Below are 16,215 nucleotides of genomic sequence, written 5' to 3' on the forward strand. Positions count from 1 at the left end.
GAAAAGAGACAGAAGGACAGAGGCAGGAGGGGGTGTGAGAACTGGGCAGGGGGCAAGGGCAGCAGGGATCTGGGTCTGGCCCTGGTTAAAGGTTAGTGAGGGGCGAGTACGTCCCTGGCACCTCCTGGCTCTATGGGTGATGGAGGGGAAGCTGCTACCTTGCCATCTGTGGGTCTCCCTCGACACTGCAGCTAATGGATTATTAGAGGCCCCGTACCTCCCTTTCCCATCTTCTTCAGCTGGTGACATCTTCATAGTAAAGTCAAGTCGCTCAGTCGTGTCCGACTCTTTGCGACCCCATGGACTGTAGCCTACCAGGCTCCTCCTTCCATGGGATTCTCCAGGCAAGAGTACTGGAGTGGGTTGCCATATAGTTGGCATCAAAGGAGTGATTTTAAGCAGACACAGTGGGTATGTAACTTAGTTACCAAGTGGGGATATAATAAAAAGATGTCTCCTATTTTCAGGGGTAAACATAAAAAAGTGAAATGTGTTTTATGTTTTTTTCAGATCTATTGCCTAATTTCTAGGGCATATTACCAACCCTGTTTTATTTAATTTGTTAAAAAAACAACAAAAAACCGCTTCTCACCCCTGTTGAAAAACGAGCTGTGTTGAGTCATGTGAATGATTTACTCACAAATTCACTCCTTGAAAGTTGGGAGAACACTGTGGATCAGGCTTTCCCGGGCGGGGGCGGGGGGAGTGGGTGCAGCGGGGGGTACAAGGAAGGGCTAACTCAACAGATTCAAAGAAACCAGAGAAGGAGACACATGCCCTGAGGTCCACAGGCTGAGGTCCTGAGTCCTCCTTTCTGGGCTGCCCTCTGACCGGCCTTGCGAGGTCCGAAGGGAGACTCGGTCAGGGTCCCTTGGCCGGAAAGCTCACTTCACCCCTCCCCGCAGGACATGAAGGCACTGTGTGTTTCCCTCTGCCTCCTGGGTGCCGGGCTCTTCCTGTGTTCAGCGCACGCCCGAGGCCTCAGGAGATGCCTGACTTCCACGAACTTGCACCGTATGGAGGAGAGCTTCCGAGGAATCAAAACAGCCATTGTGAGTGTGGGTTTGGGGTGAAGGCGTGGGAGCGTGCCTCACTTTACCTTAGTGTGACAGCCAGCTCCTGCTCATCACCTCGGTGTCTCTGGAGGATGTGAAGTCCTCACTGCTTGTGCCCATCGTGTTTTCCTCCGTAGCAAGCTAAGGACACCTTCCAAAACGTCACCATCCTGTCCCCATCGGAGACCCTGCATGGCATTAAGGTACCAGCCTCTGTCTGCTCGCTCCTCTTCTGGCGTTTTGTGGGGAAGCGGCCCAGGGCTGAGGGGGAATCTGTGCCTGTGCACGGCTCTTCCCTGACCTCCCAGGACTCTGAGGCTCCGCCGACTCCTCACGTGTCAGCTAATGTGCGAGGGTGTGCTCCTGTCTTTGGGAACTTGAACCCCAGGGAGGGTGTTCACCCCAACAGTGATTAAGGTGTCACATGCTCAGATGGGGCAGGATTTCTATGGCTTAGAGTGACTTTTGTGGTTTTGTGGGGAAGCTGAGACAATGAGCAGTGTCTCAAAAGCTGAAGAGGCTTGGGGTTAGTGGCTAAAAGAAAGGAAGGGTTTGGGGAGAATAGGTGTGTAAGATCAATGGAAATACATATCAGGGAACAGAAGGGCAGCTGGGGTGAATTCCCTGGTGGTCCCGTAATCAGGACTCTGTACTCTCACTGCCGAGGGTGTGGGTTCAATCCCTGGTCAGGGAACTACGATCGCTTAAGCCATGAGGCGAGACAGAAAAAAAAAAAGAGGCAAACTTGAAAGCCAGGCTGAGCCTCAGCTTTATTGATTTTTGGTCGTACTGAGTGGCTTGTGGGATCTTGGTTACCCAGTGGGGGGACCCTGTGTCGCCAGCAGGGGAAGCGTGGGATCCTAGCCACTGGACAGCCAGAGAGCTCTGAGCAGTGACCTATAATACAGGCCACATAGAGTTCCTGTGGGTGTTGGAACCAGAGTGGGTGACCACAAAGTCTTTTAGAAAGACAGTCTGGTGATGTTCTTCACAATAGACAGCTTGAGGCTAGAAGGCAGGGAGGGAATGTCTAATTGCCAGACTAGAGGTGCTGAGAGTCCGTGTGTTGGAAAACAGCTGACGTATGAGGTGATGGTTCACTTCGCAGAAGGGGCCAATGAGAAGTACCTTTAAAAGTGAGCTCCTCCAGTCCTTGATAGCATTCTAGAGAAACCCAGTTCTTTCAGTTATTTATGTGACAGAGTACAAGACACAAGATCATACTTCTAGGCATTCTATTAGGCCTGATTTGTTTATGGTAAACACAAGGAGACACTTCCTAAATTCTCTTCTGGTCAATGGTATAGGAGACTTACAGGATGTTACAGCTGGAAGGGACCCAAAGGTCATCTGTTCTGAAACCATCATTTTCAAATGACCAGAGGACGTCTTGGGAGAAAGAATGTCTAGTTAGCAGTGGTTGTCAGAAATAGACTCTCAAGTCTCATGCCCCTGTTTCTTCGTCCTCTCAAGGTCTAGAAATAGTTGATGTGGCCTAAGGCAAGCGGTCGATAGGTATACAGTTCATCGTCATATTTATTCTCTTCCCCTCTCCCTCTTTGATGAGACAAAGGTTACAACTTTTTACTCCTTTGGTGAAGGGAATTAGAAGGAGCAGAGGAAGAGGAGAGGTTTTGTGTAGCAAGTTCAGTTTCCATCCAGGAAAAGCTACCTGTCGGGCCAAGGAGGCTTTGCTGCCTTAATGCTAATGAAGATATAGACGTACATTGCTGTAGACGCTTCTTTTCTCAGGCTGACCTACAGCTCTCCTACACTGGCTCTTAGGGTGGAGTGCAAACTGCAAGAAGGAAACTCTGGCTGGCCAGTTGCCCTGAGCCATGCCCAAGGAAGTCAGGAGCTTTCCTGAGGAGGACCTGCCCAGATGCATGCATTTCTGCCGCTGTCAGTTTCCATTTTTGCACATCTTCACTCCAACCAAGTGATCCCTGAAGTTTAAAAAGAACACACTGGAGGAGAGACGAACAGTCATCACACTGAAAGGAATATGTGCTTAGCACAAGCCTGACATGCAGCAGTCACTGAGTGGCTGTTAGTGGCTAGAGGATGTTCCAGAGACTCAGACTTCAGTACAGTGTAAGAAAGTGCTTTTCAGGAAAGCTGTTCAGACATTGCTCCTTTCGAAAGGGAGGTGTCTGATCCCTGGAAACAGTTAAGCAGAAGTTAGTGATGATATGTCAGGGATGCTGTAGAGAGAATTCTAGCCTATAGCTGGGCGCCATCCCCTGTGAATATATCTCCTGGCCACATGAAAAGGAGGTAAGAACTGCAATCTCTTCTTGGTGACTCTGTCATAAGCAGCTTTGGTGTCATTAAGAGGACACTCTGAGACCAATAAAAATGTAACAAAAAAAGGCTTTTAGTTATTTCACTCCTTGTTGCCCCAACCCAAGCAGGCTGCTTTTGTCTCTAGGATAATAAGAGAAGAGGTCCTCTGGGACTATTCTTAATTTGTGTCTGTAGCCCTTAGATGTGTGCTGCGTGACCAAGAACCTCCTGGCATTTTATGTGGACAGGGTGTTCAAGGACCATCAGGAGCTGAACCCCCAAATCATGAGAAAAATCAGCAGCCTTGCCAACTCTTTCCTTTACATGCAGAAGACTCTACAACAATGTGTGAGTCACCAGCATCTACTTCCTGCCTGCCCCATGAAGCCCAGGACACGCTGGCCCTTTGCGGCCTTCTGAAATGGTTCTGGGCCCAAGGGAAATCCCCTGCCTTGTCATCCACGGGGGCAGAAGTGTCAGGAACCACTTCTAGTGGGTCCTCCTCGCCTAGGGCTTCCTCCTCCTCAGACCCGGTTTCCTCATGGATAATCTTCCTGGGATGACCAATTTACCTCAAAGTGATCTCTTAAGTGATCCCGGGACTGGCCTGTGAGAGGGGTGTGTTGAGGATTCTGGGCTTATCATAGGCACACCCCTAGTTTCTTTGTTCCGAGCCCTTGGGGTTTCTATACCAGTCAACCTCTGGGTGGTTCCCTGGTATATAGCCTATCCTATATAAGCATCACCTATACACTCATTGTGATTTGTTAAAAACAAACCTCAGAAATAAAACTGAGCCCCCAAGAGCCAATAAAAACTTAGACCAGGAGAAAACCCAGGGGTTCTGGCCCCATCTCTGCCAATGATTTCCCTGGTGACTTTGTGACAAGCTACTTCACCTCTCTGTGCCTTGGATCCTGAAGTTGTTAGAAGAGGTCATGACCCCTGTCCCACTTACGTGAAGATGTGTTTAACCAGTTATTTGATTAACTAGCCCAACAAATATTGGGTGCCTGCCTAGAGTGATGTTACATTCATAGGGTGGTGACAAGACAGATTTGGCCCCTGCTCTCTAGGACTTTCCAGCCCTGGTGACATGCAAGGTGATTCTACAAACAGCCCCTACAGCCCCCTGCTGTCCCAGCCTGGGTTGACTCACCCGACTCTCACCTTGGGAGGAAGGAGAACTATCACTCCTCACATAGGAGGTGGTGTTAAGAGTGAGCCGGGGTGGAAAAGTCTTCTGATGGATGCTATCTCCATTTTATTGCAACAGAAGCTGTGTCACTGCAGACAGGAAGCAACCAATGCAACCAGAATCATCCATGACAACTATGATCAGGTAAGGGAGGGGGAGAGGACAGAGGAGGGAGAGATGGGGTGCAGCAGCCTGAGTGGGCAGCCCCCTCCCTGCTCAAATTCATCCATTTACTCAACAGTATTGATGGCCGGTCTGCCCAGTTCTGTGCCTGTAGATTGTGTTGGTCTTACCTCACTTGTTAATTTCCTGGTCTCTCTCTCCCCATTATGCCTCCACTGTTTCCTTTTCACATAGCAGAACTATGTTCAGATCTGAGGGAAAGCACACACTGTTTAAGATAGGGCGGAGGCAGAGGGAGGCTTCCCAGGTGGCGCTAGTGATAAAGAACCTGCCCACCAATGCAGGTTAGACGTAAGAGACGCGGGTTCGATCCCCAGGTCGGGGATGGCAACCCACTCCAGTATTCTTGCCTGGAGCATCCCAAGGACAGAGGAGCGTGGCGGGCTGCAGTCTATGGGGTCACACAGAGTCGGACACGACTGAGTGACTTAGCATGCATGCACAACGCAGAGGGAGCAAAGAGCCCCAGTGAACTGTAAGCTCTTATGCATGAAGCGTGTTACCTGGTAGCATGTTTCTGTGTCGCTGTGTCTAGGCACTGTGATCAGTGTCCTGTGTGTTGACGAACAGCGCTTATCATGTAGCTGCGGATGTCGTACGCACACCTCACGTGGAGGTGGAGCACGCCTCTCGTGTAGGAGCGGATGTCGTACGCACACCTCATGTAGAGGTGGAGTTAGAAGCACGGTCTATTACCTGTATCATTTAGAGATTCTGTTGAAATGCAGATTCTGGCTGGTAGACCTGGAATGAAGTCTGAGATTCTGCGGTTCACCCACACTCCCAGATTAAGTCAATCCTTCGAATAACAAGGAGCTGCAAGGTCTGTTCAGAGCTCTTCTTCTTTGTGGAGAGGCTCCACAGAGTAACATCACAATGGCAGAAATTCATATTGTTCTTCCTATGAGCCAGGTATTAAGTGCACTAAAGGCATTAGCAGCACACTTATTCCTTACAACAATGCTACAGCCATTGTCTATATTTGATACATTAGAAAACCAAGACACAAACAGGTTAAGTAACTTAACTAAGTTTATACCACAACTAAGTGACGGAGGTAGGGCTCGATCCCATGCCATCTGGCTCCACAGGACATACTTTTGTATCTTACCATCTCTTCCACTCTGCTGAGGAAGAGCTGGGCTAAGTCAGGAGACTTGGGTTCCAGTCTAACTCTGCTGCCAGTTGGCCGTGTGACTTTGGGTAGGACACCTTCTTAGGGGCTGCAGCGTCCAACGGAGACACGCTGTTCCCCCTTCTCGTTGCTGGGCCCCTCGGGCACTGTGGATTTCAGGGAGAGCGGCAGTCGTAGGCCAAGCTGATGTCAACAGGAAAGCAAACAGAGCTTCCAGCAAAGCAAGTTTGTTTGTTTGTTTTTCTGTGACATATAGGAAAAAGAAAAACAGAGGGCAAAGAATGAAGAACTTCTTATTTTGTTTATAAGTTACTGACATGATTTAACTGTTTGTTTATAGAAAACAATTTAGGTCATGTGTTAGGAAAATAATTTAGGGTCTGTATGCCCTGCGGAGATAATGGTTGCAGAAAAAGCAAACCTCATGGGGACCTGAACATGGGGCGAGTGACTGAAAACTATGGTACAGCTCAGAGAGGCAGGCTATGATGATGATTTGCATGGTTTCAGCTGGAGGTCCGGGCTGCTGCCGTTAAGTCTCTGGGAGAGCTGGACGTCTTTCTAGCCTGGATTGACAAGCATCATCAAGGAACTTCGGCTGCCTCAAGACAAGGAACCTAATTTGGGAGGATGAACAGCCCCTGAGAGGTTTCTGGTGGGGGACAGACAACTTGGAAGGGAGGGAGACGGGGGAGGCCCTGTTTTATGCAAATGAGGGTCTTTTCGAGGAAGTCTTCCTGCTTGTTTGGAATTCTCTTCTCTGGGCTGAGGTGTTGTAAGGGGAAATTCTGGGTTTGCGCACACCTCACCTTGTGGCTAAAATCTCACCGGCTGGGCCCAGCTTGTCTGATCTCACCTGAAGGTATCCAAGCAGTCTACTGGTTTTATTTTTATAACAAAGTATGTCTGTTGAGAGGTCCTGTGGGGCCATCCTGGAGGGAGAGGGTGGGCCTCCCTAATTTATTGTGAAGTTTCTTATCCCATGTCTGTGATGTGAGCTAAGCAATATCCTGTGGTGCATATTGTACTGACTGGTTTTTTTCTGAATAAATTCTCTTCTTTACCAATTAGTGGAAGTGTCTTCTGTTTTAGGAAGGCCAGTCAAGGACCATGAATGGAGACTATGAGAAATGATGAAGGTGCCTTGGGGAATTCCCTGGTGGTCTAGTGGTGAGGACTCTGAATTCTCACTGCTAAGGGCCCGGGTTCAGCCCTTGACTGGGGAACAAAATAATCCAAGTCATGCAGTACTGCCAAAAACAAATAAATTAAAAATAAAGAGATGAAACGGGCCTTGAAGAACAAAAATAGATGGGAAAACAGGCCTAGAAAGGGATAAAAATTTACTCGAAGTGAGTTAGTACAGAGAAGGGTTTCAGACTGGACTCCACCTGGCACCTGTGCTCCACATAATGCTCAAGAGGGTGAGCACAGGACTTCTAATCATGACTCCTCGCCGTCACTCCATTTCTGATCTCTCTTTCTCTGTGTTTCTATCTTTTCTCTCTGTCTCTCTGTTATTGAATTGGGTCCCACTGTTCACAGCTTTCAAAATCAGTACTCACAAATGTTGATGTAAAGGAAAGTTGCCTTTTATTCAGAATGCCAGCAATCTGGGGACATGGTGGGTCTCTGCCTCCCCCCAAAACCACCTCTGAAGATTCTGCTCAGACATAAAAGCTTTTAAAGGGAAACAGGGAAGTAACCTCAGTTAATCACTGAGATGGGCTGGGGGTGGGGGTGGGGGGGTCAGAGTCGCCACCATCCCCCACTGTGTGCAGGCTTGTTAACTCTGTCTGACATTTCTTATTTCTTTAGATGTTATCTTGCTCACACAGTTTGTTCAAAAGATCAGTGAAAGGGAAGCTGGGGAGGAGATCTGGTGATGTGTTAATTACTTACTCTTCACTTCTATTTCTTTGATCTATGGAAAGAAACAACAAGTTAGACAAAGTAGTGTGTGATCAAAAGATGTGGAAGGTGTGCCAGGGCCAGAGGTGAGCAGAGCTGGTGCCTCCTGCAGAGAGCTCTTTCCTGCCCAAAGCTGCCCACATATCTGTCTTGTCTCTCTGTCATTTATTTCTTATTGCTCCCAACCTAGATATATCTTTTCAGGCCCTAAATTCATCCCCCACAGGTATGCACGTGGAGTTGGAGAGAAGGTATTTCTAACAAAGGGATGGTTGTCATGGTGACAAAGCTAAATGACTGAAGCCCAAGGCAAGAGGAATTCTGGGTAGAGGGGTTCTGGCCAAAATGGGCACCAACTTCTAGTGGACAGGCCTCAGATGGCTAATGACAATAAGAATCGATACTTCTGAGCAGCTGCCACGTGCTCGATGCCGAAATAAGTGCTTTACGTGTACGATCCTGGGTCCTGTATCTATACTGTGACTGGTTGGCTGAAGAAACCTTTCTTTATTCCTACCTGGGAAAGAGATTTCATCGAACAGGCTTTAGTGTCTGAAGTCAGCCAGTCCTGACTCCAATCCTATGTGACTCTGAGCAAATTACTTAGTGGCTGTAAGTCTCAATGTCCTCCTGGGTAAAACAGAGATAATAACACTGGTCTCCAGGTGTTGCTGTGAGTTATGAGTGAGATGAGGGCCCCGCAGCCCTCAGAGTGGGAAGCCGCACGTGTAGTGTAAAGACTGCCGAGCCAGGAATTACAGTCTGGCTCCAAGTCTGCCGTGATCCACCCAGGACAGGTCACCACTTTGCCTTAACTCTCAGTTGTCTGCAGTGTGGACACTGACCCCCGTGCTATCATGTGAAAGCCAGAGCATTATGATGGTTGGAGAGGCCCTCATATCTGCACACGCACGAGGTTCCCGACTGTTTCCTTGCACTATGTCCCCTATTCTTGCCCAGGCTCAGTACCACTCGACCATGCTCACCTGCTTCGTGTCTCTAAAACACATCAGGCTTGTCCTCACGTTAGGGTCTTTGTGCTTTTCGTGCACACATACACCTAAACGGAGATAGGATTAAAAGAAACCTCCAATGTTATGCTCGAGTGGGATTAACAAGCTATTAAGAGGAAGCAGTTTTACAGAGGACTCAACCTTCTCAAGGTGACTTGGCTGGATGTTCATCCTGAGCTGACTGGATGATGGCAAGACCAGCTTCATGAGAGCATATCTCATCTTCTGTGACTGCCCTGGGTGTGTTTCCCACAGACACCTGCATGGCTTGCACCTCCACCTTCTCCAGACCTTTACTCAAAGGGTGTCCTATTTAAGCATGAACTCCCCCATTTCCACCTTCGGCACATCTTATACCCTTTCTTTGCCTCCCCGGCATTCTACTTTATTATGTCTGTCTCTCTACTCAAATGTAAGCTCCATGAGGATAGGTTTGTTCATTGCCTGGCACTTAGTGTTAAATTCACATTTCATGAATACGTGATCTAGATGAATTAAAAACAAAAATAATGGCAAACACTTATTTAGTGCTTTTGTAAGCCAAGCAGTCATCTAAGTAATATACATAATGTAATATATTATGAATATATATTTCATTTTAATTTTCAAGACAGTCCTATAGAAATGAGAGTGAAATAAAAGGAAAAAAGCCACCCTCTTTGAATGTTAACCATACAGATGGTTAACCCTTGGGGAAGAACCTGGACATAGAGGTCAAGAAACACCTGATGTCATACAGATCATAAGCAGCAGAGCCAGGCTTCCAGTCCCCACAGCCTGCTTCCAGGGTGAGCTCTACTGTCAACATCAGTGTCCAGGTGTTGAGCATGTATTATGCACCAGTGAAAATAATTCTGCTTTCTCCTCTACACCTCATGATAACCCTCTATGGGAAAGATTATTAACAACCCAATTACACAGATGATGAGGCCTGAAGCTTAGCGAGGCTCAACAACACACTAAGGGTCACACAGTTAGTTACGGGACTGGGGTTTGTTAAGTTAAGTAAACAAGGAGACCCTTAGAGAGAGGTGGCTGTGATGCCCTAGGTGGGGTCTGTGTAAGCAAACCAAAATCTAAGCCTGCAAATGCCTCAAGGTTATGAAATAAAAACACTGAGGACAGTCACTGAGAGTCAACTAGACGTTAAGCCACAGCCAATCAAACAGCTTCTTTCTTCACTTTCACACCTTCTCTACATAGGTCCTTCCCAGCTGGCTCCTGACTACTGAGAGCTCCTAACCACTTCCGGTTTGGTGCTGCTGATTCCAAGAGATTTTTGTTCAAATAAAAGGGTAAAATTCTTTTAATATGCATCAGTTTATCTTTTAACAATACCCAACGCAGGTGTTCTACTCCACCTTGCACGCATGGTGGACAATGGAAGAGGAGCTTTACTGGCATAAGGCGCTGTACTTGTAGGAAAGAAACATTGTTTTATCAATGGGTGCAAAAGTAGAGGAGGAGCAGATGGAGTCAGAGAGGGAGAGAGGAAAAATTATTAAAGGAGATGGTGACTGCAGCCATGAAATTAAAAGACGCTTACTCCTTGGAAGAAAAGTTATGACCAACCTAGATAGCATATTCAAAAGCAGAGACATTACTTTGCCGACTAAGGTCTGTCTAGTCAAGGCTATGGTTTTTCCTGTGGTCATGTATGGATGTGAGAGTTGGACTGTGAAGAAAGCTGAGTGCTAAAGAATTGATGCTTTTGAACTGTGGTGTTGGAGAAGACTCTTGAGAGTCCCTTGGACTGCAAGGAGATCCAACCAGTCCATTCTGAAGGAGATCAACCCTGGGATTTCTTTGGAAGGAATGATACTAAAGTTGAAACTCCAGTACTTTGGCCACCTCATGCGAAGAGTTGACTCTTTGGAAAAGACTGTGATGCTGGGAGGGATTGGGGGAAGGAGGAGAAGGGGACGACCGAGGATGAGATGGCTGGATGGCATCACTGACTCGATGGACGTGAGTCTGAGTGAACTCCGGGAGCTGGTGATGGACAGGGAGGCCTGGCGTGCTGCGATTCATGGAGTCGCAGAGTTGGACACGACTGAGTGACTGAACTGAACTGAACTGAACCCCCCTATATATCCCACCTGCTTACTTCACTTTGACTCTTTCACTTGCCTATCTGTCCTTGCTCTCCTTCCAGGCTTGAAGAACGTGTCCTGGCTCTTGTGTAGACCACAGGGGGCATGGCACAGAGTTGTGCTTTTGTTCCTTGGTGTTATTATTTATTAAGCACACAGCTGGTGCTTAATAAATGCCTGCTAAGGAACCAAGTATACAATTTTCTCCCAAACCATGGCCTCTGAGTCCTTGATTAGCTCCTAGGAGGCACCCTGGAGAAATCTGGGGCTCACCTTCCACAGCTCAGGTGCAAGGGGAGGGAACACATAGCCTGTGGCAGGACCCTGTGGGTACTTTATGTATGTGGCTTCACTTCCTTGTGTCTCAGATGGTAAAGACTCTGCCTGCAGTGAGGGATACCTGGGTTCGATCCCTGGGTGGGGAAGAGAGACTGGAGAAGGGAATGGCAACCCATTCCAGTTTTCTTGCCTGGAGAATTCCATGGACAGAGGAGGCTGGCAGGCTAGTCCAGGGGGTCACAAAGAGTCAGACACGACTGAGCGACTAACACACTAAAGCTCAGAGGAATGGAGGAGGTTTTAGGTCTCATTCCCATGTGACCAGCAGAGGCATCTGAGACTCAGGGAGGTGGGAGGACTTGCTTGAGGTCACATCTGAGGGATGGCGGGTCCAGAAAGTGAAGCCAGGTCTGATCTTCCTGGATCCTTTGCTGCTGGGGAGGTTCATTTTGTTTGGACCAAGCTATCTAACCCAGAGCCCAAGTTGCTACACTGGCTGCCAGATCTTTAAACCCAGCTGCGTAAAAAGGAGCCTGGACTTGCCAGCAGCAAGCTTGTGAAGTTACACACACATTTATGGACCAACACGGAGCGAAGAAGCAGAGGCCGACTTCTGAAGGTGTTACACGATGTTCCTGGCACTGCTGAGTCTGGTCTCCTCCTGGAGGACACTCTAGCCTCCTTTCAACTTCCAGCGTGGATTGCTGACAGCCACACATGCTCAGGGCAGCTGTCTTTTGGAACAATGAATTTGCTAGGAAGTTCAGCTGGTAAAGAACCCACCTGCAACACAGGGGACCCCGTTTCCATTTCTGGGTCGGCTCCAATCTGCTGGAGAAGGGATGGGCTACCCACTTCAGCATTCTTGGCCTTCCCTGGTGGCTCAGCTGGTAAAGAATCTTCCTGCAATGTGGGAGACCTGGGTTCAATCCCTAGATTGGGAAGATCCCCTGGAGAAGGGAATGGCTGTCTACTCCACTATTCTTGTTTGGAGAATTTCATGGACAGAGAAGTCTGGTGGGCTACAGTCCATGGGGTAGCAAAGAGTGAGACACAACTGAATGACTTTCACACTTTTTTGTCCAAATGGATAAGAGGATTGGCTTTCATGTGAAATCCTGGTCCTGCTGCGTGATCTTGAACAGTTCACTTCACCTGTGCCCCCGTTTCCTCATGTGTGTGGATTGTAATAAGGATCCAAGATGCCATTTATAGTAGCTGTGAAGTTGGTGTTCACTAAAATGACGGTTGTTTCTATTCAGGCATTTTAGCTTTTTTAATCTTATTTCCCATGAAACACCATTGTCTTGGGAAATCTTTCTTCTTACATGTCATTTTTTTTTTTCAAACTAGCAAGTATGACAAGGCAAAAGGCACTGGCCCAGGCCAGCTGTGCTGTCTTCTGGGTCTGTATTTCCAGGAAGCTCTCAGCTGAGCCCCTCATACAGGTGCTTGAAGATTTATCTGGCCAGCCAAGCCGGCTAGCCTTCCGGATTCTCCTGCTATTCAGACCGCCCCCTGCAGGCTCTCCTGCCCATGCCCTTTCTCTGATACAGACTCATCCCAGTGTGAAACTCTTGCCTTGACTCTCCTGAAGCTTGTTTACACCTAACACAATCCTGGGTACATCCAACTCACTTGACGTCCTCTGCAGCTGTGAACAAATGCCCCTGCTCAGTGGCAGAAGCCAACTGATCATTCCTGGAGGTAGACTCAGGGGTCAGCATGTCATGTTTGGTCAAGGAGTTTCAGTTCAGTTTGGTTCAGTCATTCAGTCATGTCTGACTCTTTGTGACCCCATGGACTGCAGCATGCCAGGCCTCCCTGTCCATCACCAACTCCCGGGGTTTACTCAAACTCACTTCCATTAAGTCGGTGATGCCATCCAAGCATCTCATCCTCTGTCATCCCTTTCTCCTCTCACCTTCAATCTTTCCCAGCATCAGGGTCTTTTCCAGTGAGTCAGTTCTTCCCATCAGGTGGCCAAAGCACTGGAGTTTCAGCTTCAGTATCAGTCCTTCCAATGAATATTCAGGACTGATTTCCTTTAGGAAGGACTGGTTGGATATCCTTACTATCTAAGGGACTCTCAAGGAGTTTGGGGGAGGATATATTCTTAAAAGTGCTTCCCAGGTAGCACTGGTGATAAAGAACCTGCCTGCCAATGCAGGAGACTTAAGAGACATGGGTTTAGTCCCTGGGAAGGGAAGATCTCCTAGAGGAGGACATGGAAACCAACTCCAGTATTCTCGCCTGGAGAGTACCATGGACAGAGGAGCCTGGCGGGTTATAGTCCATAGAGTCGCAACGAATCATACACAGCTAAAGAGACTTGGCATGCGTGCATATTCTTAAAAAGTTATTATGAGCTCTAGCGCTAGTCTGTACACTTGCAGCTCTGTTATGGAAACCTAGCCCAGTCTCAGGTCTCTGCCATGGAACCACTGTCAGTCAGGACTGAATATTGTGAAAGAGACCTCTTCTGTGTGGCCTTAAGGCTTGGTTCAGGCACTGGGACCAGGAGAGGTTTCAAAATCCAGCTTTCATACCCGGAGATAAGTTTATCTCAGCATGGCTTTGGTCTGGACGTCTGGTCACTTTCCTAGATACTCAAAGAAGACTCTGTGCCTCAGTTTCTTTATTTGGAAAATAAAGAGAATACTCATCCCTGCATTAAGGGTTGCCTAAAGATCAACTTCTCTGATAGCTCAGTTGGTAAAGAATCCACCTACAATGCAGGAAACCCCAGTTTGATCCGCGAGTTGGGAAGATCACCTGGAGAAGGGATAGGCTATCCACTCCAGTATTCTTGGGCTTCCCTTGTGGCTCAGCTGGTAAAGTATCTGCCTGCCATGTAGGAGACCTGGGTTCGATCCCTGGGTTAGGAAGGTCCCGTGCAGAAGGGAAAGGCTACCCACTCCAGTAGTCTGGCCTGGAGAATTCCATGGACTGTATAGTCTGTGGGGTCGTAAAGAATCAGACACGACTGAACAACTTTCACTTCACTTGACTTCAAAGATCAAGTGAGTTAATATTTTATGAAATGTGTAGTGCCTGGCACACGGTGAGTGCCATAAACACACAACAGAAGAGCCTGTAGCCACATCCTGTCGCTTTCCTACTCTAGCCCAGCCTAGACTTAACTTCCCGAGAACCACAGTCCCACCGCCAGGACAGAAACAGTCTTCCTCCTGCTCCTTCTTCACTCCCACCTCTCAACCCCATTTGTGTTCTTGGGACCTAGAGTGATTTTCCAGTTCTTGACATGACAGAAATATCTTGGCATCCATCCCTCTCTAGATTAAGCTCCTCATGGATAGCTATTGTGTGAAGGGCTGCACTCAGTAAATGTTTAGTTTTTGAATGAGCGAATTCAAAGGCATGCAGCAAAGGCAACTCCAGATGTCTAGGCAGCTCCTTCTTGGATTCTTGGAGGAAGCCTATGGCTTTGCCATTTGGCTTTTAGAACATCTCTGGCTTTCTCTTATCTTCCAGTCAATGTCCCCGTCTCTAGCCCCTAGCAAGAACTCTCTCTGGCCTCCCTGGCTTGGGTTTCAATTTTGCCCAATTGTTGTTTTACTCTCTTTATATCCTGAAGCCTGAAGTTTGGTGGCTTCCACTGCACTCCTGGGCCCTTAGGATATCATGCCAACTTGAACCCCAGCTTTCTTGGGAGCAATGTGATTCAGTAGCCCTGTGAGTGGGGAGAAAGAACCTCCTCTCCCTCACCTCCTCAATGCCTCTAAAACACCCCCCACACCTAACCCAAGAAGAACAGCTAAAGTCTTGATGAGATACCCCTGAGACAGGGTGCAGATGACATCCCTCAGTGGTCACCGTGGAGTAGTGGGATTACATCCAGATGGCTAGAAGTGAAGTCTTTTGTGAGAGTAGCTGGCATCAGAGAGCTCACTCTTTGCAGGGAAACAGTGCATGAAAAAGTGCTTTGAATTTAGTTAAGGAAGGACATCAATAAGCAATTTTGTTGAGTTCCTGGGATGTGTGTGATGATATCTAGATCCTGAGAAGCTTACCAAAAGAAAACAGTCACTTATTCTTTAGAAATGAAAAGTCTGAATCCAATATCCTCAGAATGTTGTTCACAGTTCGTTGCACTTTGACTCTTTTCAATCTTTTTCAAAACCCACTGCCTTGCCCTACCCAACACCCACAGAAGCGCCATCCTCCAGGTACCAAAGTGCTCTCTGGTCTCAGGGATTTTGTTGCAGCTTTTCCTGCTGTAAGGAGCAAGGGTCCTTCTGCTTCTGCCTCTGTCTCTCCACCCTCAAAGCTCATAAAATTATTAGTTCTTCAAATCGTCACTCAAACTGGACTTTCTCCAAGTAACCTTCCCTGATACACTTCTTAGCCCTTAGAAGTCATCCTGACACTCCCTTCTCCCTATGCCTGTGATGAACACAGACTTGGAATTGTTCCAGGAACGTCCTGATAACAAACATTCCCATCATCCTTATAACAGCCTCATTCTTCTCAAATTTCCTGTCACAATTGGGAAAGTATGGTTGCTATACCCACAGGCCTTTGCGTCTGCCATTAGAACAAAGACTCTTAACCTTTCGTGTGCCATGGGCCCCTTTGGCACATCAGTAAAGCCTATGGTTTTTAATAATGTTTCTAAATGCATTAAATATATAAAATTGAAAAGGAAATCAATTTTATTAATATACAGCTATCAAAATATGGAAATGACAATTAGTATTATATAATAAATGTGTTTCTCTATAATGCATTAACAAGATCTAGCAGTGGGCCTACAAATTATTGACATTTCTAAGCAGTGATGAGTGTTGAGATATCTAAAACAACCATAATGGGACACAGAATATCTGTGATTTCTATCAGCAACAAGGTTACAGGCACTGCTAATACCACTGTTTGTTTCCTATCCTCTGAAATTAAAAAAAAAAATGTTAAATTTTGACTAGAGGTTAGTGAAAAGATAAGATGTGGCTTTTTCCCATTCTCCTTCTGCCAGATTAGGAACTCCTATATTAAAGCATCTCTTCCCCTCACCATGCCCTGCCTGAGGTCCCAGGAGAGG

The 16,215-nt window shown here is 47.4% G+C and overlaps 1 protein-coding gene across 1 annotated transcript; it reads left to right on the forward strand.

Moving 5' to 3' along the window:
- Positions 1-905: 905 nt before the first annotated feature.
- On the forward strand, positions 906-6,478 carry IL19 (interleukin 19). Its single transcript, XM_068986396.1, has 5 exons — positions 906-1,052; positions 1,193-1,258; positions 3,537-3,689; positions 4,618-4,683; positions 6,368-6,478. Exons 1-5 carry the CDS (start codon positions 909-911, stop codon positions 6,476-6,478), a joined length of 540 nt encoding a protein of 179 aa, XP_068842497.1. The 5' UTR covers positions 906-908.
- The last annotated feature ends 9,737 nt before the right edge of the window (positions 6,479-16,215 follow it).

Source organism: Capricornis sumatraensis, chromosome 14 (assembly GCF_032405125.1).
Source record: "Capricornis sumatraensis isolate serow.1 chromosome 14, serow.2, whole genome shotgun sequence".
Taxonomy (NCBI): domain Eukaryota; kingdom Metazoa; phylum Chordata; class Mammalia; order Artiodactyla; family Bovidae; genus Capricornis; species Capricornis sumatraensis.

Bases quoted from the DNA above. Each gene is read 5' to 3' on its own strand.
- IL19 (XM_068986396.1), top strand. From the start codon at position 909: ATGAAGGCACTGTGTGTTTCCCTCTGCCTCCTGGGTGCCGGGCTCTTC. The intron at 1,259-3,536 runs GTACCAGCCTCT...TTGTGTCTGTAG, and splicing joins AGACCCTGCATGGCATTAAG to CCCTTAGATGTGTGCTGCGT. The intron at 4,684-6,367 runs GTAAGGGAGGGG...GCATGGTTTCAG, and splicing joins TCCATGACAACTATGATCAG to CTGGAGGTCCGGGCTGCTGC.